This window comes from Chanodichthys erythropterus, chromosome 7, assembly GCF_024489055.1.
Source record: "Chanodichthys erythropterus isolate Z2021 chromosome 7, ASM2448905v1, whole genome shotgun sequence".
In the NCBI taxonomy this organism is placed as follows: Eukaryota; Metazoa; Chordata; class Actinopteri; order Cypriniformes; family Xenocyprididae; genus Chanodichthys; species Chanodichthys erythropterus.
Genome location: NC_090227.1, coordinates 1,030,137 through 1,055,867, shown reverse-complemented (window position 1 = coordinate 1,055,867; position 25,731 = coordinate 1,030,137). Strand labels below are relative to the sequence as shown.

General features: G+C 36.7%; 1 protein-coding gene across 1 annotated transcript in view; it reads left to right on the top strand.

Moving 5' to 3' along the window:
• insyn1 (inhibitory synaptic factor 1) overlaps positions 1-12,255 on the top strand; it is an 86,583-nt gene extending 74,328 nt beyond the window's left edge. The window contains exon 2 of the mRNA XM_067388913.1: positions 11,449-12,255. Coding sequence (XP_067245014.1) covers positions 11,449-12,255 — 807 coding nt within the window. The remainder of the gene's footprint in view (positions 1-11,448) is intronic.
• Positions 12,256-25,731: the final 13,476 nt, after the last annotated feature.

Sequence of the window (25,731 nt, the reverse complement as noted above, 5' to 3'; positions counted from 1 at the left end):
GTAGTCAATCAATTTTGTTTCACTTCAACCTGATCAATTGTGAATTTAAGTTAAAGGTGCCCTAGATTCAAAATTTACTTTGGCATAGTTGAATAATAAGAGTTCAGTATATGGAAAAGACATACATTGAGTTTCAAACTCCATTGCTTTCTCTTTCTTATGTAAATCTCATTTGTTTAAAAGACTTCCAGAAAACACGCGGATCTCAACATAACACCGACTGTTACGTAACAGTCGGGGTGTACGCCCCAATATTTGCATATGCCAGCCCATGTTCAAGGCATTACACAAGGGCAGCCAGTATTAACGTCTGGATCTGTGCACAGCTGAATCATCAGACTAGGTAAGCAAGCAAGAACAACAGCGAAAAATGGCAGATGGAGCAATAATAACTGACATGATCCATGATATCATGATATTTTTAGTGATATTTGTAAATTGTCTTTCTAAATGTTTCGTTAGCATGTTGCTAATGTACTGTTAAATGTGGTTAAAGTTACCATAGTTTATTACTGTATTCACGGAGACAAGAGCCGTCGCTATTTTCATTATTAAACACTTGCAGTCTGTATAATTCATAAACACAACTTCATTCTTTATAAATCTCTCCAACAGTGTGTAATGTTAGCTTTAGCCACGGAGCACAGCCTCAAACTCATTCAGAATCAAATATAAACATCAAAATAAATACTTTACTCACATAATTTGAAGCATGCATACAGTATGCATGACAAACATCTTGTAAAGATCCATTTGAGGGTTATATTAGCTGTGTGAACTTTGCAAATGTGCTGTAATATAGTCGAGAGCTCGTGTGGCAGGGAGCACGTGAATTAAAGGGGCGGCGCGCTGAAAAAATCAATGCATAGTTAATGATGCCCCAAAATAGGCAGTTAAAAAAATTAATTAAAAAAAAGCTGAATTTTGAGCTGAAACTTCACAGACACATTCAGGAGACACCTTAGACTTATATTACATCTTGTGAAAAAGCATTCTTGGGCACCTTTAATGATAATTTAAATGCTAAACAGTTTGTTACATTATATATTTATTATATATGATTTAATTCAGATGTTTGTTATTTACAATTAAATTGATCTATTTAGTTTTGTATGAATGCAGCAAGGGAATTTGCCGCAGTGAAAATATTCAATACAAATGAAAGTGACCCCAAAGCAGGACAGAGTTCAGCTAAAACACACAAAACAACAGCAGCACGTGTTTTTATGCGTGTACTCCGCAAGGAGTTGCCTTTGCATCGCCTTTCCAGTGTGTGTTATTCACGGACCAGTGCCACAGATGACATTTTGCAGGAGGCTCTGGCAGAGAGTCAGCTGTCACTCTTAGGAATGCTGACCTCTCCGTCTGCCCGCTGTACCTGCACTGCACTTCCTCACATACAGGAGAGAGAAGTGACCTGCAGTTACCCGTCCAAATCACTGCAGATGGAGCTCTGCTAACCCTGCTCATGCAGTCAATCGCTTATACCTCACAGCTCTCTCAGAGGAAACCGAACAAAAGATGTCTAGAACATGAGTGCTTGAATAGAAATAACGTTCCAAGCTTTAATCTATGCTAAACACATCCAAAGGATGTCATGCTGAATGTGTTATTTTTAGACAAGATATTTAAGCAATATGTGTTATGAATATCAGCAGGTGTGTTTATATACAAGGAACATTTAATTTTTCTCCTCACCATAGAGGTCACTAAATCCCATCTCAACAATTTGTTCAACATTTTATTATGCTCTTCTGAATGCCTTTAATGTTCACATCAACATTTGTCATCACTCAACAGTTAATTTAAAAAGATAGAATTTGTAGAACAGAGTTTCTAGATATATGTTACAATCTAAAAAAAAAATTAAAAATACTAGGTTAAAAACAACCCAAGTTGGGTTGAAAATGGACAAACCCATTGATTGGGTTGTTTCAACCTATTTTGGGTTAATTTTAAGCCAGCCATATAGTTGTTTTTTTTTTTTTGTTTTTTTTTTTTTTTTTTTACGTTTAACCCAATCGCTGGGTTTGTCCATTTTCAACCTAACTTGTTTTTAAACCAACATTTTTGTATAGTGTACAATTTTGCAGTAAACACACACTGTTTATAAGAAACAGAACATCTAGATTATTTTTTCTGTGATTTGTTTTCAATGATCCATTTGTGATTGTGCCATTATTTAATTTTTTTTTTTTGTATGCCAATATGTTTTGGTATAATCTATTAGAAACACTTTATAATAGATGCTTGAATGAATGATTCAATGACTCACTCATAAAGACGGTCACTTGTTATGATCCTGAGTGAATCTGTGTGCTTAACTGGATCAAATGGAATTGGATGAGTGAATGATTCAATGACTCACTCATAAAGACGGTCACTTGTTATGATCCTGAGTGAATTGAATCAAAAGGAATCGGATGAATGAATGATTCAATGACTCACTCATAAAGAGGGTCACTTGTTATGATCCTGAGTGAATCTGTGTGCTTAACTGGATCAAAAGGAAATCGGATGAATGAATGATTCAATGACTCACTCATAAAGAGAGTCACTTGTTATGATCCTGAGTGAATCTTTGTTCTAAACTGGATCAAAAGGAATCAGATGAATGAAAGATTCAATGACTCACTCATAAAGACGGTCACTTGTTATGATCCTGAGTGTATTGAATCAAAAGGAATCGGATGAATGAATGATTCAATGACTCACTCATAAAGAGAGTCACTTGTTATGATCCTGAGTGTATCTGTGTGCTTAAATGGATCAAAAGGAATCGGATGAATGAATGATTCAATGACTCACTCATAAAGACGGTCACTTGTTTTGATCCTGAGTGAATCTGTGTGCTTAAATGGATCAAAAGGAATCGGATGAATGAATGATTCAATGACTCACTCATAAAGACGGTCACTTGTTATGATCCTGAGTGAATCTGTCTGCTTAACTGGATCAAAAGGAATCGGATGAATGAATGATTCAATGACTCACTCATAAAGACGGTCACTTGTTATGATCCTGAGTGTATTGAATCAAAATGAATCGGATGAATGAATGATTCAATGACTCACTCATAAAGACGGGTCACTTGTTTTGATTCTGAGTGAATCTGTGTGCTTAAGTGGATCAAAAGGAATCGGATGAATGAATGATTCAATGACTCACTCATAAAGACGGTCACTTGTTATGATCCTGAGTGAATCTGTGTTTAAGTGGATCAAAAGGAATCGGATGAATGAATGATTCAATGACTCACTCATAAAGAGAGTCACTTGTTATGATTCTGAGTGAATCTGTGTGCTTAACTTGATCAAAAGGAATCAGATGAATGAATGATTCAATGACTCACTCATAAAGAGAGTCACTTGTTATGATTCTGAGTGAATCTGTGTGCTTAACTTGATCAAAAGGAATCGGATGAATGAATGATTCAATGACTCACTCATAAAGAGAGTCACTTGTTATGATTCTGAGTGAATCTGTGTGCTTAACTTGATCAAAAGGAATCGGATAAATAAATGATTCAATGACTCACTTGTAAAGACGGTCACTTGTTATGATCCTGAGTGTATTGAATCAAAAGGAATCGGATGAATGAATGATTCAATGAATCACTCTTAAAGAGGGTCACTTGTTATGATCCTGAGTGTATCTGTGTGCTTAACTGGATCAAAAGGAATCGAATGAATGAATGATTCAATGACTCACTCATAAAGACGGTCACTTGTTATGATCCTGAGTGTATCTGTGTGCTTAACTGGATCAAAAGGAATCGGATGAATGAATGACTCAATGACTCACTCATAAAGACGGTCACTTGTTATGATCCTGAGTGTATCTGTGTGCTTAACTTGATCAAAAGGAATCGGATGAATGAATGATTCAATGACTCACTCATAAAGACGGTCACTTGTTATGATCCTGAGTGTATCTGTGTGCTTAACTGGATCAAAAGGAATCGGATGAATGAATGACTCAATGACTCACTCATAAAGACGGTCACTTGTTATGATCCTGAGTGTATCTGTGTGCTTAACTGGATCAAAAGGAATCGGATGAATGAATGACTCAATGACTCACTCATAAAGACGGTCACTTGTTATGATCCTGAGTGAATCTGTGTGCTTAACTGGATCAAAAGGAATCGGATGAATGAATGACTCAATGACTCACTCATAAAGACGGTCACTTGTTATGATCCTGAGTGTATCTGTGTGCTTAACTGGATCAAAAGGAATCGGATGAATGAATGACTCAATGACTCACTCATAAAGACGGTCACTTGTTATGATCCTGAGTGTATCTGTGTGCTTAACTTGATCAAAAGGAATCGGATGAATGGATGATTCAATGACTCACTCATAAAGACGGTCACTTGTTATGATCATGAGTGAATCTGTGTGCTTAACTGGATCAAAAGGAATCGGATGAATGAATGACTCAATGACTCACTCATAAAGACGGTCACTTGTTATGATCCTGAGTGTATCTGTGTGCTTAACTGGATCAAAAGGAATCGGATGAATGGATGATTCAATGACTCACTCATAAAGACGGTCACTTGTTATGATCCTGAGTGAATCTGTGTGTTTAACTAGATCAAAAGGAATCGGATGAATGAATGATTCAATGACTCACTTATAAAGATGGTCACTTGTTATGATCCTGAGTGAATCTGTGTGCTTAACTGAATCAAAAGGAATCGGATGAATGAATGATTCAATGACTCACTCATAAAGACGGTCACTTGTTATGATCCTGAGTGAATCTGTGTGCTTAACTGGATCAAAATGAATCGGATGAATGAATGATTCAATGACTCACTCATAAAAAGGGTCACTTGTTATGATCCTGAGTGAACTGAATCAAAAGGAATCGTATGAATGAATGATTCAATGACTCACTCATAAAGAGAGTCACTTTTTATGATCCTGAGTGAATCTGTGTGCTTAACTTGATCAAAAGGAATCGGATGAATGGATGATTCAATGACTCACTCATAAAGACGGTCACTTGTTATGATCCTGAGTGAACTGAATCAAAAGGAATCGTATGAATGAATGATTCAATTACTCACTCATAAAAAGGGTCACTTGTTATGATCCTGAGTGAATCTGTGTGCTTAACTGGATCAAAAGGTATCGGATGAATGAATGATTCAATGACTCACTCATAAGAAGGGTCACTTGTTATGATCCTGAGTGAACTGAATCAAAATGAATCGGATGAATGAATGATTCAATGACTCACTCATAAAGAGAGCCACTTGTTATGTTCCTGAGTGAATCTGTGTGCTTAACTTGATCAAGAGGAATCGGATGAATGGATGATTCAATGAATCACTCATAAAGACGGTCACTTGTTATGATCCTGAGTGAATCTGTGTGCTGAACTGGATCAAAAGGAATCGGATGAATGAATGATTCAATGACTCACTCATAAAGACGGTCACTTGTTATGATCCTGAGTGAATCTGTGTGCTTAACTGGATCAAAAGGTATCGGATGAATGAATGATTCAATGACTCACTCATAAAGAGAGCCACTTGTTATGTTCATGAGTGAACTGAATCAAAAGGAATCGGATGAATGAATGATTCAATGACTCACTCATAAAGACGGTCACTTGTTATGATCCTGAGTGAATCTGTGTGCTTAACTGGATCAAAATGAATCGGATGAATGAATGATTCAATGACTCACTCATAAAAAGGGTCACTTGTTATGATCCTGAGTGAACTGAATCAAAAGGAATCGTATGAATGAATGATTCAATGACTCACTCATAAAGAGAGCCACTTGTTATGTTCCTGAGTGAATCTGTGTGCTTAACTTGATCAAGAGGAATCGGATGAATGGATGATTCAATGACTCACTCATAAAGACGGTCACTTGTTTTGATCCTGAGTGAATTGAATCAAAAGGAATCGGATGAATGAATGATTCCATGATTCACTTGTAAAGACAGTTACAATGTAACTGCAGAAACAGCTTATTTTTGTTACTGTCTGTACTATATCTAAAATGTAACTCAATATTAACTTGCTTATTAGAAACTAATTGTTTTCACACATTTTCAGAAATGTAGATTCCAAAGGCCAGTTTGGTGTCATTTGCTACCAGATATAATTGTTCCAAAATGCAGGTCTTTCAACCTACAATGTGCTGTTTTTCTGGAGCCGGTGCTGGTGTATAATTTAGCTACAGTGAGACGAGCGTCAGCTGAAAGCACCGGAGTGGGAAGAGGAATCTTTTCTGAGTTGAATAATCCAGCTGCAATCTCTGCCATTATGAGGGCCGAGGCCGACAAAAGGATGTGATTTTTACCCTATAGACTGTAATTACTATTGCAGGTTCTCATTGTGCTCCTTCCAGTTAAAACGCAATGTGTCCCAACGCTAATGACTTCTTCCTGATGTGTTCATTCATCCTTTACACTTAGGCAATCTGTTTACCCAATAATTTACTCCATAGCCCACTCACTCTCTCTGCATCTCTGAGAAAGGCACAGGGATTACTGTTCATTGTAGCTGCGTCGAGCCCATCTGTGACCTAGAAAGGTTCTGCAGACCCTTTAAGCTTGCGCTGCTATCTAGTTAAATTGCTTCAGGAGCTGTTGTGGGGTGAGGGCATCGCCTAGGCAAGCTCATTTGAATGATTTTGTTTACCCCAAGGAATGCCTGCGCCGTTGTAAGAGCGAGCCGCGGGAACGGAGGCGGCTGCTTCGATGATTACGCCGCACAACGGACATTATCAGCGAAATTAGCCGTTTTCTGTTTCTGTTAGCAGTTTGTGTTGTACTTGGAGGGGGAAGGTGGAAAGGTGAAGTGTGTAATTTGTGCAACGTAAAAATACTTTCTTCTGCCTGTGTTATATGTGGATAGACGGCCTGACAGCAAGTGGGCTCAAACAATGGATTTAGATGATTTAAAAATGGGACTATGCTGTATTATTATTATTATTAACCTTTATTTAACCACACAAGTCACTTACGAACAAGTTCTTATGTTCAACAACAGTCTGGCAGGAGAGTTAAAAACTCATGAAAGACAAAAATACATTGAAATTAAAGCTGTAAAAAAAAGTGAAATAAGCACACATAACAATATGCATGCATATAAATCAAATATGAGCCAAAACAATCTGTAATATCGGCCAATAACTAATACAGTGTTGACATGCATGCAGAAAACTACTACTAAAATAAACTGTTCATTTCCCAGCATGGGACCAATGAATTAAGATTTGATTTTTACCAGATCAGTTCTAATGACTTAGGCTCCATTTTTAAAGCAGTTAATTTAGAAGTTATCACAAGAATCACTGCTTGTTTGTTTTATCTGTTTGATGACCAATAGCAGATGGGGAGTGTTCAAGAACCCTTTTTATGTTTACATGTACACTTAAAAAAATAAAAAAATAAAAGTTCTTTATTGGCATTACGCTTCTATGAAGAACCTGCAACATCTATGGAACCTTTTTTAATGAACAAAAGATGCTTAATAGTGGGGAAAAAAAGGTGCTTAAGATTATTAAAAGTCTTGATGTTGTTTTAGTGCTCTACTGAATGTTGATTATTTTTCTCATATCTCATATTATATATTCTCCATTATTGCGGATCCTCTCTTCCCTGCACTTCGGTGGTTTCCCAAAAGCATCATTAGCCAACTAACAACGCAATCTCCATCTTTACCAACATAATCCACCGTTTCCCCAAAACCACTGTTCAAATAAACATTCGCAAACTGCATTGCAAACTTGTGTGGTTGAAACGAGCTGTAGTTAGAAGAAGAGTTTCTTGTTTTTGTGACATGTGGACTTAATAAATCCTTATCGTGAGCAAAATAAGAAAGCTGACATCAAGTACAATGTATATCTTTTATTTCATATATATACAAATGTCATTTACATATTTTAGTCAGATTTTAAGCACTGTTTTTGAAGAGTGTGCATGTGTGTACGAGCCCTGGTACGTAAGAACGAGTCTATGATTGAATCTGGAAATAAAGGAAAATAACTGAGGAAAATGAGAATTAGTCCTCAGATGCCATGTCTGTAATTTATAGCAACAAATCTTGAATTAATTTGATCTTAAATGGAACGACACGTTTGCGACAATACGGTTTCGGGAAACATAGTTGATTTGATCAACGATGCATCGTACTATGGTGGTGAAGCAGCGAATTACGTCTCTGTTTAGTTCTTGTCTCTATGAAGCCCCTCCTTCTGAAAAGCACAATGTGCTCTCATTGGTCGGCTGGAGCAGTGTGTTGTGATTGGTGTTTGGGAAATGTCCCGCCCCTTAACTGCCAGGAACCGCAACACAACCAGGCCTCACCCCTTTATTCTGCATATGAATTATTTAAATGAGGAAGATGGAGGCGTTTCAGAAACACTGAAACTGATATATATGCCTTTTTCATGCTCAAACAGCAACATTACACACTAAAGAAAAGTAAAAGGTTCTTTCTGGAACCAAATGAGTTCTTCTATTGCATCACTGCGAAAAAAAACAAAAACTCTCTTTTAGAAACTTTATATTTTAAGAGCGTACGTCTGGTGCCTCTAGTGGCTCAGAAATTACACACTTCACCTTTCAATTGGAATTGGAAATAACTTTTACTGACAGCGCGCTTGTTCCTGTGAGGATGTGCTGCAGTTCCAATTAATATTAAAAATGGCATGAGTCATAACGGACCTAATATTGATAAAATTATGCTCCTCTCTTGGATGACAGGGGTTCGTGAAATGTGTCTAACAGTGCCAGACTATCCGGAAAACATTGATTGAATTAAATCCTGCTTTTGCGGGACGAGTAATCTAGTAAACAAAGCTATCTCATTCAGCCTTGGGCCAGCAATTCATCTCACATCCTCAGCGCCTCAGCGTGTGTTATTAAGATTCCTACCCTTCATCCAGAGACACCATAACATAAGTCACACTGCTCAGGCAATCACATGATTATTACGAACCAGAAATTAGATGCATAGACTGAAAAACAAGGAGGTATAATAAAAGAGGTAGAAAGCCTAGCAGTCATTAATGTCACATGATATGCTGAAACATTTCTGATTATTATCAATGCTGAAAACAGCTGTGGCTTTATATAAACTGTATATGTATGTTCTATAATTTAAGTGGACAAAGACAGACAGGGTAGGATGATGGGAACATTATTAATAACCTGTCACTCAATACTCAATGCCCTTTACCTATTATAAGTTATTTCTGAGCTAATTTATCATTTGATTGGCCTAATACATTTGCCATCTCTCACTACAGAGGTTCTGTGAGGGGTTTCATTCATGTTTCTCAACCTCCTGTTATTTGATGAAGTAGTGCCACTCATCCACAATGTGGGTGGAAAAATATCTTCAAACGATGTCATAAATTAACTCTATCTGACATATAACATATATAATACAAATAACATACAGGCAATTACACGGAGTCAAGCAGTCATATCCCATAAGCGTCTGAGCAAACTCAACAACCGGCTTTTGCAGCACATGCTTAAATATAGTATCAGCCGTTCAGTCAGTGATTACAGATAGAGATGAGAAAAAGTGTCTCAGGCAACTCATCTGTTAAATCAGTGAGCGGATCACGGAAACACAGGCCCTCCTCTGGCTTTCACTGCGGTGTAATCAGGGATTTAGAGCTCCTAATTGCTCCTTTGGAGTCATTGTGCCGGATAAATGAATTAGATTTTTAATCCCTCATGCCAGCAGGGCATTTTCATCTGATCCTTCTGTGTTTATGCCACAAAGTGACAAGAAAACACACCTCAACCAAGAAACCATGTTACTGAAGAACACAGAAGAATGCTTATTCTTAAGGCCACAGGAGTAGCGCTTATTTAGATGTTAACTAGACTAACAGCTGAGGAAAATAACATTGGTCTCATGCTGGGAAAGAAATGTAAAGTTTATTTAGTTTTTTTTCTTTAAATTAATATATATATATATATATATATATATATATATATATATATATATATATATATATATATATATATATATATATATATATAAAACATCCCAATTTCATTGTGCGTGCTTACCTTAAGTTAACGATTTCATAATATTAGAATCTTTTGCAAATCTCAAAATGAATATCCATGTTTCATACTGAGCATGTCTAAATACTTATGTGATGCCTGAAATCACTTGTATTTTATTTTATTGTATTTTATTTCATTATTTTATTTTATTTTGTGGTCTAAAAAAACAATTATTGGTTATCTGCCATGACATAACAATAATTATTGCCTTGTTGGTATCGGCAATAATTTTATCTCAGGTCAATTTAAAAACCTTTTTTATTTTTTTTAGTCGAGCAGTGTTTTTTAATAAAGACAATGATGGATGGATGATGGATGGATGGATGGATGGATGGATGGATGGATGGATGGATGGATGGATGGATGGATGGATGGATGGATGGATGGATGGATGGATGGATGGATGGATGATGGATGGATGGATGGATGGATGGATGGATGGATGGATGGATGGATGGATGGATGGATGGATGGATGGAATGATAGAGTGATAGACAGAATGATAGAACAATAGATAGATAGATGATTGATTGATCAATAGAATGATAGAATGAGAGAACGATGGATGATGGATGGATGGATGGAATGATAGAGTGATAGACAGAAAGATAGAATGAAAGATAGACAGATAGACAGACAGATTGATCAATAGAATGATAGAATGATAGAACGATGGATGATGGATGGATGGATGGATGGATGGATGGATGGATGGATGGATGGATGGATGGATGGATGGATGGATGGATGGATGGATGGATGGATGGAATGACAGAGTGATAGACAAAATGATAGAATGATAGATAAATAGAACAATAGAATGATAGAACAATAGATAGATAGATAATTGATTGATTGATCAATAGAATGATAGAATGAGAGAACGATGGATGGATGGATGGATGGATGGATGGATGGATGGATGGATGGATGGATGGATGGATGGATGGATGGAATGATAGATAGATAGATAGATAGATAGATAGATAGATAGATAGATAGATAGATAGATAGATAGATAGATAGATAGATAGATAGATAGATAGATAGATAGATAGATAGATAGATAGATAGATAGATAGATAGATAGAGCGAGCCCCCGCTGGGAATCACAAAATAATTGTGGAGATTAATTTCATATACTGACACTTCCATCGAATATTGTGTTGGACAACGAGGGCCCTGTGAGTCAACTCAATTCCATTTTTGTTCAAACAGTTTAATGAAATGAATTATAATCCTAGGATCACTTCAGCGCTCTCAAAGAGGAACTGAAGTTGACCAAAGTTAAATTAGACTGACCTTCAAGGTGATGCTAATGCATCTTTGATGATCAAGGAACACAAACCCATTATTTCATCATCGTCTGTCTCTCTCTTGCAGGTGGTGGGTCAGATCGACAAACTCACATCTGATTTCGACTTCGACCTGGAGCCGGACGACTGGACGGTGGCGACGGCGAGCAGCACTTCGAGCAGCGAGCGTGGCCTGGGTGAGGCCTTCAGATTGGACTTCCTCGGCCAGGACATGCTCTCAGACAGCTGGGACTTCTGCAACTTCTTGGAGGCGTCCAACGCAGCGAACCGGAAAGCACACAGGGAGGAGACGGACGAGGGCCAGGGGAGGCCGTCATCGTCCACGCCTACACCCGCCACCGCCAGCGTCTACTCGCAGATGAACGGGGGTCTCCCCGTCCCCAACGGACCTTTAATCATCACGCCAGACTCCTCCAGCGAAGAGGCGTCCAGCTCCACGCACAGCCAGAAAACCTCCCGCACGTCCGGGACCAGAGAGCGGGTCCGCTTCAGCGACAAGATCCTCTACCACGCCTTGTGCTGCGATGACGACGAAGACGAGGTGGACGACGGCGGCGAGGAGGACGATAAAGGCGACTGCGGGACCCCGGACACGGATAGTGAGCCCAGTCCGCTGGCTTGTTCGCCGATCCCGCCGCTGTCCTCCTCCGATCACCCGCCGGGACTCTACAACTGTCGGGAAACGGCGTCTGCGGACCCCTCGCCCGTGAAGGTGCCGGTAACGGGCTCTCACACACTACCCAGGAAAGGTCTTCTCAACCCGGGCTGCCGGAAAAAACTGTTACGGAATAGCAGCACACAAACGGTTTCGGATAAGAGCACTCAGACTGTCCTGCCATACGTCTCCGCCAAACAGAAAAGCAAGGACCTCTGAGAGAACGGACGACTTTGCATATACAAAACAAGAACTGAGACAGGATTACAAAGAACTATATACTATTTAATATTAAATACATAGATAATAGATTAAAAAAAAAAAAAAAAAAAAAAAAAAAAATAAATGAATTACTAAATAAATTATATATGGGAAAATTTCAAGACTTGCTAAAGTCATTTTATGACTATTGCTCATATTCAAAGAGGTTTGTCATGCATGAATCACTCTCGTCCCTTCATACATTATCAGAGCTTTGTTTATTAATACGATTTATTAACATCAAGAGTTCATACGACAACTATAGTAGTTAGGAAAGTTTTAAGCATTAGTGATTTTTTTTAATGTTTTTGAAATCTCTTTTTTCTAAAGTCTCTTCTGCTCATCAAAGCTGCATTTATTTGATCAAAAATACATCCAAAGTTTATTCCCGTGAGGCAAAGTTGAATATTTTTTTTTCATATTGTTGAAACCATCATACATTACTATTCAAATGATTGGGGTGAGTAGGATTTAAAACAGCAACAACAACAAAAAACACCATCGAGTATTTCCAAAAATAAATGACTGACTTTTGTGTAACACAAAATGAGATGTTTTGTTTAATATAATTAAAGCACATCCTGATCTGGGGCCGGACTCATGAAAATCTATAAAGTTCATAAAAAGTTCTCAAATAGTTTCTTTAAAAAAAAAAAAAAAAAAAAAAAAAACATCTTATTTTGTCCTTAAGAAGAAAAGGACAGCTGGGTCATTCTGTGTCAAATCAACCAGAGGTCCCCTGCTCAAATTTTTGATTTTGTTCAATTTGTTTCTGTAGAAAGACAAACGTAAATAGTGATGAAAGCCAAAATATTAAATGTCACAGATGTATATTTTCTTAGTAATCCACTGTTTTGTAGAGGGGGTCAAAATGACCATTTTCACCTGAGATTTGGAGCCAATTTACAGGGGTGTAAAAATGCCTCCAGAAAGATGGCAGCATCATTATTTTATTTTTACACAGAGATTGATAGGTCTATTAGTAAAATCTGTTGTCTTTTGGTATCTTTGTTTCATTATATGCCAACGGTGGCAGTTCAAAAATGGGCAAAAAGCACTTCTTGTGTTTTTTGCATCAAGTTTGCATGCCTGTAACTCAAGAAGTATTAAGGATATCTTAATATTCTTTTAGATTCTGGTTCTTAACAAACTTTCCATTTGGTATCTTCATTTTAAAGGCCCTCAATTGTTCAATCCCAGAGATATGGAGATCTCAATGTGGCTCTATGAGTAAATTGGTAAATTGTGCACTTTTTCATTGGTCAAAAACCAAATGTGGGTCACTTTGCATACAGCTGATACTTTTTCTTTTAAAGAGGAATATCTGAAGAACAAATAATGTAAACTATAAAACTATAACTGTAATTTTTTCTATCATTTCAATTGAGTGCATAAATATTCCTTTTCCAAAGTTTCCATCCCTGTCACTCAAGAAGTATTCAAGATATCTTAATATTCTTCTAGATTCTCCTTCTTGATAAAGTTTATTTTTGTAATTTTTATTTTCAATACCCTATATAGTTCAGTAGAAAGCAGCTCCATGTTCAAATCGTTGAATTCTACCCATTTCCAGTGACCGAAAACCAAATTTAGTTCACTTTGCACACAGCTGATACTTATTGGATTTAAACTAGAAATGTATCTTGTTTACCTCTATAAATATACATCTATGACATTTAATATTTTGTCTTTCATCACTATTCATGTTTGTCTTTCTACAGAAAAAAATAGAATTTTCCAAAATTTGGTTAATTTGACATGGAATGATCCAGCTTTTCTCTTTAGAAAGAAAAAAGATTAAAACATTTTTTTAAAAAAACGTTTTGGGAATACAAAATATTCTTAACTTTATTCTTAGGTTAGGAAATAAGAAAATAGCAATAAAAAATGATTTTATTCTTTTATTCAGCAAGGATGCATTAAATTGATCAAAAGTAAAGACATTTATAATGTTACAATGTGAAGATTTCTATTTCAAATAAACGCTGTTCTTTTGAACTTTCTATTCATCAAAGAATCCTGTAAACAATGTATCACGGTTTCCACAAAAATATGTGTTATACGTTGCCTTAATCAAAAATGTTCATTAACTTCAGCATTGCGTGATACTATTTCAAAGTGATTTCCGTCATTTTGACAGGTAATAAATTGTATTTACTGTGAAAACAAACCTGGAAAGAGACGTGAGGATTTGAGGAGAAAAACAAAAGATTCTTCATGCATTCCAGTGAATTATTAATAGGATATATTGTAAATTAAATCAGGAGAACAGACCACAAATATGCAGCATATGTTGTCCTTTTTCCTACTATTACAGAAAAATGCAAAAGAAAATAATCACGAGGAAAAGAACGCAGCGACTGAAAAGAGCTCTTGCCATAGATATTCTTGTTATAACATGTGTTATTCTCATGATGTCTAAAAATAAAACATGAAGGAAAACCGACGGCTCAGTCAGTCAAACTGACCTATAGGCTTTATTAGTAGTTTCACTCTTTTTGAATGGAAGTTCCCCAAACCACCCTTAATTCAAAACAGGAATGATTTTTGATCAAATAAATGCAGTCTTGGTGAGCAGAAGAGATTTCTTACATTTATTAAAAAAAAAAAAAAAAAAATCTTAATCTTAATTATTTGAATGGAAGTGTAGGTGCGTTTGTCTCTACAGATGGTAGTCAGCTAAACCTGTATTTGAGGATCATACCCACAGTTCAGAGCCTTTGGTTTGGACGGATGAGGGAAGCGATAAAAACAGCCATATTTTGAAGTGCCTGCTTTCCTCTCTGACATTTACACTGCTTCTCTTGCCTCTTTCCTCTCGGCGGGGAGGTCGGGGTCGTTGGGGGTGACGACTTGAAACTCGGCGCACAAAGCCGAGATGCGAAAGGTTATGTCTCCCCATTCTTGTGCCCAGTGGGGATTGTGAACTCAATAGTGCTGTGTTTTATTCAAAGAGATGTTGCCAATAGCACAGCTGATCGATCCTCGGCGAGGAGGGCGTCCGTGCTCAGTCCTCGTCTCCCGGCTTTGAGGGTCTTTAACAAAAACCTGCCTCTCTGTTAGAGCTTTTGGTATTTACTCTACAGTGCAAAAACAATCCTGTGGTGGGAAAAAATGTGTGAGTGGGAGGAACAGAGAGAGAGAGAGAGAGAAATTATACATTAGAGAAAATGGAAAGGCAAATGAAGGGCAAAGTAGCCCAGCAAAATGAGTGTTTGAAGACAGATTGTTCTTAATTACCCCCTCAGCGTAATCATTTACTCGGATTCATCTCCCGTGGGAGTAGAGACGGTCAGACCGATAGATACCGAACGACCGGCTCGCTCTGCAAACTTCCGTCTAATGGCCTTCCAAACACACTTCTTCCATTTTCAAGACAAGACGTTCATCTTGTGAAACCTGAAGGTGGGTCATGAGGTCAGATTGTGGAATAAAATCAAGCACACTGACTGATGACAATTGGTGTAAATCAGAGAGGATTCTATAAGCTAGTGGTTCCCAAACTGGGGAACGTGAGCAAAATGCTGAGTTTTGCTGTTCATTTAATTCTACCCCACCTTAAAATAGCATTAAAACTGAGCATGTATTTCTAACAGGCAAAATGCCACTTCTAGTGTAAAAACAGGAAAATGGTAGTGCCGTAAAAGGTCAAATGCATGACATCCAATCAAATTACCTCATCTTTTTGCGGTCAAAACTGATTGCATATGACAGGTTGTGTAGAGCCTCACGATACATTACTGCCGTTCTCAACGACAAACCTTTGTAAAAGTGGGGTTTTAGCACTTAACAGCATGAAGAACAAATGCAGACTGTGCATAGAGATTAAAACTCAAACTCTCATCAATACAGAAACATACCCTGTGTGAGTTCTTGTTTTAATGTTGATAATATATTATGCAAGCAAGAATGCAATTTTTTTACCGAATAGCCACACGATTGCAAATGTGACATTGATTTTACACAACAGTTCAACAAACAAAAAGGTAATATTAAGTGATGTACATCTTAAACAGTATTTTTTGCTCTATTTTGCAACTAAATAATAGTTTCAAATAGTGTTGTAGTCAAGACCACCTAATCTGAGACCAAATCAAGACCGAGACCAGCCCTCCTTAAATTCATAAAAATCCACATAACCGCCTGAGAAATTCCTTAGTTTTAATAAATACATATAATTAGGATAAGACACTATATCTGTTACCAATTTAGACAAAATTCAAACAAAATTCATCTTGTTTGTATAAAAGCATTATCATGTTTGCAATCATGCTCGATGTTGTGATATTGCTTAATTATATCACATGATATCATATAAAAATCCAGTACTTTTTTTGCAACAATACCCTGAATTTTGTGAGCATTTCTATTAATTTTGGTGACATTTTTGACACAATTTCTCATTAATTTCTGAACCGGCACAATGAATAAATCAAATTTGAAATAAGTTATTGATTGCAACTGAAGCATTAAGTTTTACATCCAATCACATTAGTGATATTAATCAATAAATCAGACAATGCACTGATTATTTAGTGATATCCCAGCAGTTGTGGTCTTGTCTGGCCTCGAGTACTTCAACACTAGTTCCAATGAAAGCCACAGCAGAACTGCAACACACAGCGGTGTTTCGTTAATAAACGAATCTGTGGCTTTGAAAGTATCGGGAGAGTCAATTATCCAATGACTCATTAATACAGCCACTTGATTCCTTATTGAATGAATGAATGAATGAATGAATGAATGAATGAATGAATGAATGAATGAATGAATGAATGAATGAATGAATGACTCGATGACTCATTACTCGTTACTTGCCACCACATATTGGCGGTTTTTGTTTAATATTTAAAAATGTCACTTAATTATTAGCATCATTTCATATTTCCCTACTGATCTTTTGTTTTCTTATTTAAAACATTATCTCATTATTTATGCCATTACATTATCGATTTAGTTAATTTTTTTACTTTATTCATTATATGAATAATTAAATTAATGTATTTTTTTAAAAATGACATAAAACTCATATAATAGGGTGACACATGTAATAGGGTTAAAAAAAAAATTGCCTTTATAAAGGTAAAAAAACTAACCAAAAAAATATTTACTAACAGAAGTCACTCTAAAATGTTTGGGAACCACTGCTATAGGCTGTTATGCTCAAATGTCATTCTGTGTCACTCAAAAACTTCTTCTTTAATGTTACAGAGGCAGATGAACTGTGTCCAGAGGAAAGTTTCTGCCGAGAGCTAAAGAGAACGAAAGGTTATTATTATGTTATAATAAGTTATTATGTCTTTTCATAAATAATTGTAACCAAAGTTAAAATGCATTATAACATTTGCAGATTCCTCGTGACACCTGAAATCGGTTGTTTGTCATGTAATTTTTTTGCATTAAACTTTATAAAGGTGTAATAATGAATAGATAAATATTATAACTGTGGTTACAATTATTTGTGAGATCATACAATGCATTATAAGGTGCATTACAAGGCATTATTAATGCATTAAATATACTTTTATTATGTATCATATATAAAGACTTTAAGTAAAGTGTTAACAAAAAATTCAGTAACTTGGCATTTGCCACCACTGACACACACACACACACACACACACACACACACACACACGCGCACACGCACACACACATATATATAAATATGATATTTGATCAAAAGTTACAGTAGACATTTATAAGTTTTAAATAGATTTCTTTCAAGTAAATGCCGTTCTTTTGATCTTGAATCTAATCATTAAATAATCATGAAAAAAAAAATCACAAATTATTAATGTTTAATTTTAAAATATATTACAATAGAAAACAGCTATTTTTCACAATATTGTTAAAGTTTTTACTGTATTTTGATCAAATAAATGTATCCTTGGTGAGCAGAACAGACTTCTTAAAAAAAAAAAAAAAACTTTGATCATTATATATATATATATATAGCTGTGTTTAATTTGTATTAACTATGGTATTTTGGTGAATTTTGGATTTCAATTATTGTAAAACATTATTATGAAGGAATCAGTATAGTTTTTTTTTTTTTTTTTTTGTATTGCAGTGGAGAAACTGAAGACAATCATGAAATAATCTTCAAGCAATGGCAGTAAACAGACACGGCTCACGTCTGGGCTCATGCTGGCAAACTGAGCTCGACATTTTGTGCACATTTTCATTCATCTTGTGTGTTTAATGTTGGTGAGGCTTTGTGGTGAAGGACGCATTGAATAACAATCAAAGGATCACACCCCGCTGCTCCATCTGCCATTTCCTCCAGTTAGATTGAAGACCAACAGGTCATCAGACACATTAACATAAACAAGCAAAGCACGGCTGCGAGAAAAAGCTATCTATCAGGAGAAAAACAAACCTTTACAGCTGATCTCTCTTTCCTTTTTTCTGCCTAGTCTTGTTCTCTTGTATGGCACTCAAAGGGCTGAAACGCTGCGAGTGAAGCTTCCTCTCGGTTTTTACTAACATGCCATTAGCTGATCAGATCGGCATCGACAGCTTTGTCTTTTAATGAACAAGCTCATGTTGGTAATTGAAGCGATCCAGTACAGAGCCGATCTGACTATGGAGCTTTTGCTCCCTGAAGTGAAGCACATGGATGAGTTTGTTTTAAACTGGGCTGTATGATTTTTTCAATTATTGTGTGTGCATGTGTGTGTAAAAACTGACTAGATCTTCTCCAGTAGAGCGCCAGTCTGCCCACCAACAAACAAGTTCAGTGGGGAGCTAGGGGGATTATTTAGCCAATTAAAGAGGATAATGAAGTGGATTTGCTGATACAGTCTTATTGGAGACTGCAGTCCAAGAGACGGGAACTAATAAGCCTTCAATCTGAGAGGGAGGAAGAAGAGTGGAGAACATTTTTAACTACTAGAAGACAGCATCTCAAACTTGAGCATTGTACTGCCTCCAGGCCATCATTACATTGTCCCTAAACTGAACAGGGACATTTCATTAGTTTAAGACTTTTGTTAAATGTTTATTTCTGGGTGCGTCAGGGGAAAACACTCCTGCACCCGACGTCTACATGCGCTCTGGACGGTCTCTGTATAGTCAGAGGTTAGCGATAATTAAACATTTTTGGTCATTTACTGGATTTTAAAAGCTTTGATGAATAATTTAACATGGTTTCTGTCATTTGCACAGATAAAAAATAAAATAAGTCATCCCTACTTAACCCTGTACAGCCTGACATATAAACTAATAGTCAGAAAAGTCGTTCTTCTTTTTTTTTAATGGAACAGTTTACTGAACCTTTAGAAGAACTATATGAACAAGAAGCTCATTTTATAAAAAAAAATGATGCTGATATTTATATGGCCAAAAAAATTCTGATTGCCTGTAGTTTTAAAATGTTTATAATGCAATGCAATACAATGATGATTAAGAGATGAACAAATAAACTTTTCTCAAAAGCCTGATGATCATATTTGATATTCACATTTTAACATGATTTTTTTTTATTATCAAGTAAACCTTAGTTCCTTCAGTCCAGTAAGTGTTCATCTTGAAATGTTACTAACAATATAAAAGATATTCTAACATTTAAATCAGTAAAGATTTCACAGCAAAAAGACTTAAGAAGCATGAGCTGAAGGTGAGCGTTTGTACAATTATCCTAAAAGGTATACTTGCTAAAAATGTCTAAACTATCAATTAGACAACAGAAGGCATGTGTGCAACAGGTTTATCAGCAAAGTTTTGATCATGTTGATAATTCAGAGGCCTTATAATTGCATCTATCAAACATAATACAGTAGCTTTATAGGTTAAGAAACAGTAAAGGATTGTAAAAGGGATGAAATAAAATGTGAGCGATATGATCGAGGAAGTACATATTTTAAAAGCTGTTAAGCGGGAAAATTCATGGAATATTAATTAAAAAATAGGGTGACCAGATTGCTAAACCACACTATCTGTTCATTTTTCATTTCATTAAAATAAATACGCAGAAAATGCACAGCACTTTGGGAGACTAAAAGAGCTCTTGCCACAGAACTTCGTATGATACTGTATGGATGTCACATTAATAATGATACAAAAAAAAAAAATAAAGCATGATTAAAGATGGAAAAATTACACCTCATCTATGTGATGGATAATTGCTTGTAGCACAACCTCTGTGGTATATATTACTTGTGTAGATGTACATATTAAAGGCGGCCAGACCTTGCATTTTGACAATCTAATATTCGCTCATCATCTCGTTACCCAAAATCACTTCACTCTTTTGTGCTTATTTTTATACTCTCTGTTTTTAAATGCAAGAAATATGACAAAACAAGGGCGCTCACTCCTCCACAGTGTTTTAGTGAATGGAGACAGATGTATATTCTGGTGGCAAATAAGGGTCCATAAGGAAGAAAGCTCAATACAGTCACACTGATTACTAAGAATTGGCTCACTCGGGGAAGCTACTCAGACTTGATTTGTTTCATCTCTGTCATTTACTTCCAGCCGCAACCAGAACAAACTATTTCTCTTCCCTAAACCTTTCTAATATTTTCTCTCTCCAAAGTGGTTGGTGTGATTTTTATTCATGTGTGATTTTTGTCTGTGGAAACATCTTTGATGTTCCAGTGAAGGCGACTAAATAGACAATGTAGCACTGACCCCTGACTAACATCTTGTCGCTCCTATTTGTAAAAGTAGTTACTATGCCTACTGCAGGTGCATTAAACATCACATTTAAACAGGGAAAAAAAGATTATATGATAAGAAATAACCAAGGGGGATTTCATCAAACCAAGGGGGGATTTCATCTGTGGCATATCATATCAGTAATCATATCTACAAAAACCTGAGATACATTGATGTATTATAATTAGGTCTACCAACATGTAAAACATGGCTTTGGCAAACACTATTTAAATTTGTATTTTATACTAAATCTATATTACAGTACCATATGCAATCATTATGATTAGAAAATATGTATTAAAGTAGAGGTTTTTCATGAAATGTTTAAATAATTTAATACTAAGAATGTATTCTGAGAGCTTATGTGCACATTAGTTTTGTAGTCAAGACCACCTAAACCGATACCGAAAAGTCAAGACTGAAACCAGTGTGTGTTGAGACCAAAACATGACCAAGTCTAGCATGTGTAGAGATCAAGTTGAATCCAAGACCAGCGTGTATTGAGACGAAGACAAGACCAAGACAAGGCCAGCATGTGTTTAGTCCAAGACAAGATCAAGACCAGCATGTGTTTAGACCAAGACAAGACCAACACCAGCATGTGTTTAGACCAAGACAAGACTGAGATCAGTGTTTGTTTAGGCCAAAACAAGATCAAGACCAACATGTGTTGAGACCAAGACAAGACCAACACCAGCATGTGTTTAGACCAAGACAAGACTGAGATCAGTGTTTGTTTAGGCCAAAACAAGATCAAGACCAACATGTGTTGAGACCAAGACAAGACCAACACCAGCATGTGTTTAGACCAAGACAAGACTGAGATCAGTGTTTGTTTAGGCCAAAACAAGATCAAGACCAACATGTGTTGAGACCAAGACAAGACCAACACCAGCATGTGTTTAGACCAAGACAAGACAGAGATCAGTGTTTGTTTAGGCCAAAACAAGATCAAGACCAACATGTGTTTAGACCAAGACAAGACCAACACCAGCATGTGTTTAGACCAAGACAAGACTGAGATCAGTGTTTGTTTAGGCCAAAACAAGATCAAGACCAGCATGTGTTTAGACCAAGACAAGACAGAGATCAGTGTTTGTTTAGGCCAAAACAAGATCAAGACCAACATGTGTTGAGACCAAGACAAGACCAACACCAGCATGTGTTTAGACCAAGACAAGACTGAGATCAGTGTTTGTTTAGGCCAAAACAAGATCAAGACCAGCATGTGTTTAGACCAAGACAAGACTGAGACCAACATGTGTTGAGACCAAGACAAGACCAACACCAGCATGTGTTTAGACCAAGACAAGACTGAGATCAGTGTTTGTTTAGGCCAAAACAAGATCAAGACCAGCATGTGTTTAGACCAAGACAAGACAGAGATCAGTGTTTGTTTAGGCCAAAACAAGATCAAGACCAACATGTGTTGAGACCAAGACAAGACCAACACCAGCATGTGTTTAGACCAAGACAAGACTGAGATCAGTGTTTGTTTAGGCCAAAACAAGATCAAGACCAGCATGTGTTTAGACCAAGACAAGACTGAGACCAACATGTGTTGAGACCAAGACAAGACCAACACCAGCATGTGTTTAGACCAAGACAAGACTGAGACCAGCGCGTGTTGAGACCAAGACAAGACCAACACCAGCATGTGTTTAGACCAAGACAAGACTGAGACCAACATGTGTTGAGACCAAGACAAGACCAACACCAGCATGTGTTTAGACCAAGACAAGACTGAGACCAACATGTGTTGAGACCAAGACAAGACCAACACCAGCATGTGTTTAGACCAAGACAAGACTGAGACCAGCGCGTGTTGAGACCAAGACAAGACCAACACCAGCATGTGTTTAGACCAAGACAAGACTGAGACCAGCGCGTGTTGAGACCAAGACAAAACCAACACCAGCATGTGTTTAGACCAAGACAAAACCAACACCAGCATGTGTTTAGACCAAGACAAGACAGAGATCAGTGTTTGTTTAGGCCAAAACAAGATCAAGACCAGCATGTGTTTAGACCAAGACAAGACTGAGACCAGTGTGTGTTGAGACCAAGGCAATTATGATACAGTTTGTGATAACATTCACTAAACGTTTTAATTGTGCACCTGCTAGAAAACTGAGATGTGGGATGTGATTCTCTGGAGAAAGTGATTGATTTGCAGCAAAGCATTTGAGGTCCTGAACCAGACAAAGAGGTAACAAGATTCAAGGTACTCCTCTGTGTGCTTGGTTTGATGTATACAGTATGACTGCCAACACTTACAGAGGGACACAAGGTCAAATACAGCTTCACTCAAACACTAGCATGATTTTGTGTGACTGATGATAAGTAGATAAATGTCTAATAAGACTGTCAGAACATGTGGAAGATGAGCTCAGGTAAGTTAATCTCCATACCTATCTTAAATCTCTACCTAAATTTAGCTGCAAAGATAAAAAATAAGACTCCAAACACAATGGCCGAGTCATTTCATGCTCTTCGCTTCTGGGAATTGAGGTCACTTGAAGCACAGCGTCTGAACAGAAACACTTTTTGCTTGGAAAGATGTTGGTTTGGGAAAAATCTAATGCTTGATGTGTCTTGCAACCACTTTTCTGACAGAACACAATAAGGTTGAAAGAAAACACAACGTTATTATTTTCCTTTTAAGTGTATACAACATTGTCAGCTTGTCAGCACTTCAGTGGCAATCACAGGTTAGGGTCAGCAGGGCACAAATCTGCTGACAGTGAGTTCAGCATGTAAATGAAAGCTAAACAGATCAAAATGTCTGCAATATAAAAAGTTGATGCAGAAAAGAGCCAGAAACATATTTTATGGATGGATGGGTGGATTGGACAAAGATGTGTGTGTGTGTGTGTATATATATATATATATATATATATAAAGTATATTGATATTTATTGGTTAATGTACTGCACACAAAGACAGACGATAGATAGATAGATAGATAGATAGATAGATAGATAGATAGATAGATAGATAGATAGATAGATAGATAGATAGATAGATAGATAGATAGATAGATAGATAGATAGATAGATAGATAGATAGATAGATAGATAGATAGATAGATAGATAGATAGATAGATAGGTAGGTAGGTAGGTAGGTAGGTAGGTAGGTAGGTAGGTAGGTAGGTAGGTAGGTAGGTAGGTGCGTGCGCGTTGCATCAGGATGCACTATGGGAAGAAGGCAAGCCGGCAGAGGCAGTGTGATGCTTTGGGCAATGTTCTGCTGGGAAACCTTGTGTCTTGACATCCATGTGGATGTTAATTTGACACCTAAGCATTGTTGCAGACCATGTACAACCTTTCATGGAAATGGTATTCCCTGGTGGCTGTGGCCTCTTTCAGCAGGATAATGCTCCTGACACAAAGCAAAAATGGTTCAGGAATGGTTTGAAGAGCACAACAACAAGTTTGATTCCCCAGATCTCAATCCAATCGAGCATTTGTGGGATGTGCTGAACAAACAAGTCCGATCCATGGAGGAACCACCTCACAACTTACAGGACTTAAAGGATCTGCTGCTAGCATCTTGGTCCAGATACCACAGCACACCTTCAGGGGTCTAGAGGAGTCCATGCCTCCACGGGTCAGGACTGTTTTGGCAGAAAATTGGGACTAAAACAACATTAGGAAGGTGGTTATAATATTATGCCTGATTGGTGTATAGTATGTCTAGGGTATGTCAATGGGGCTGTGAGAAATTTTGTGTAATTTATTTATTTTTTCTTCTGGTATCTGACTAAAAGAAAAAGCTGGGATAATGAAGGGCGGTGAACGCTAGCACAGGTTAATTATGAGCTAGAAAGTATGTGGTGGACCATACTATGAATTTGTTTAATCAGCAAAATCCACCCACATGTTTCCTGAGGTGAATTTTCAGGACCACAGGAGCAAATCATTTTGAAGCTGATCTAGTTCACATTACTTTAATGTTTTATTTGCTGAAATCCTTTTGCAGTTTTTATTTTATTCTAGTGCACCATTCTCTTGTTTTGCATGCGAACAAATTAGTTTTGCCTATGTAGTATATTGTAAAATGTTGTTGATAACTGTTATTGTGCATGCTGTCTAATAGCATACTAGCACTCTGTCATCCAGTATGCAGTTCAGTCTTCACAGGGGTTAAACCTTTATGGACAGCAGAGGTTTATTTTCTGAATAATGTAGGGCCTTATGATTTCCACAGTGCAGAAAATGTGGATGGAATCACAGAATATAGTTATAAAAAAGGCCAAAATAAAAGTTTGGTTTAACTTGAAGAAATTATTACAGAAATATATTACAGTATCATAAAGTAGAATGTACTCAAAGTGATACTAATAATAATACAACTTATGTATTTATTTGATCACCACCGTTTTTGATAATAAACTTAAAACCATAAAAGCAGTATTAAAAAAAGTATTAAACCATAAAGCACAGGATCCACAAAAAAAATTAAACAGAGAAACACATTTCCTATTATTGTTAAAATTTAAAATTATGCATTAAATTGTTAAGGCTTAATGAATTCAATTAATTAGACATGCTTTTTTTTGCTTTTTAAAAAAATTAAACAAAGTCTGGGAAAAATAAAATGGAATTTGGGAACAAACTAAACAGATTTCATTGGCACCAATAATGTAACCAGAATGGCATTTTTCGTCATGTTTTGTTGGTTTATATTTACGATGAGCTGAAAACTGAAGGTGGAAGTGTCAGTATGAAGACTCATCACCGCCCGACTGAGTCCTGATAACTCGACTC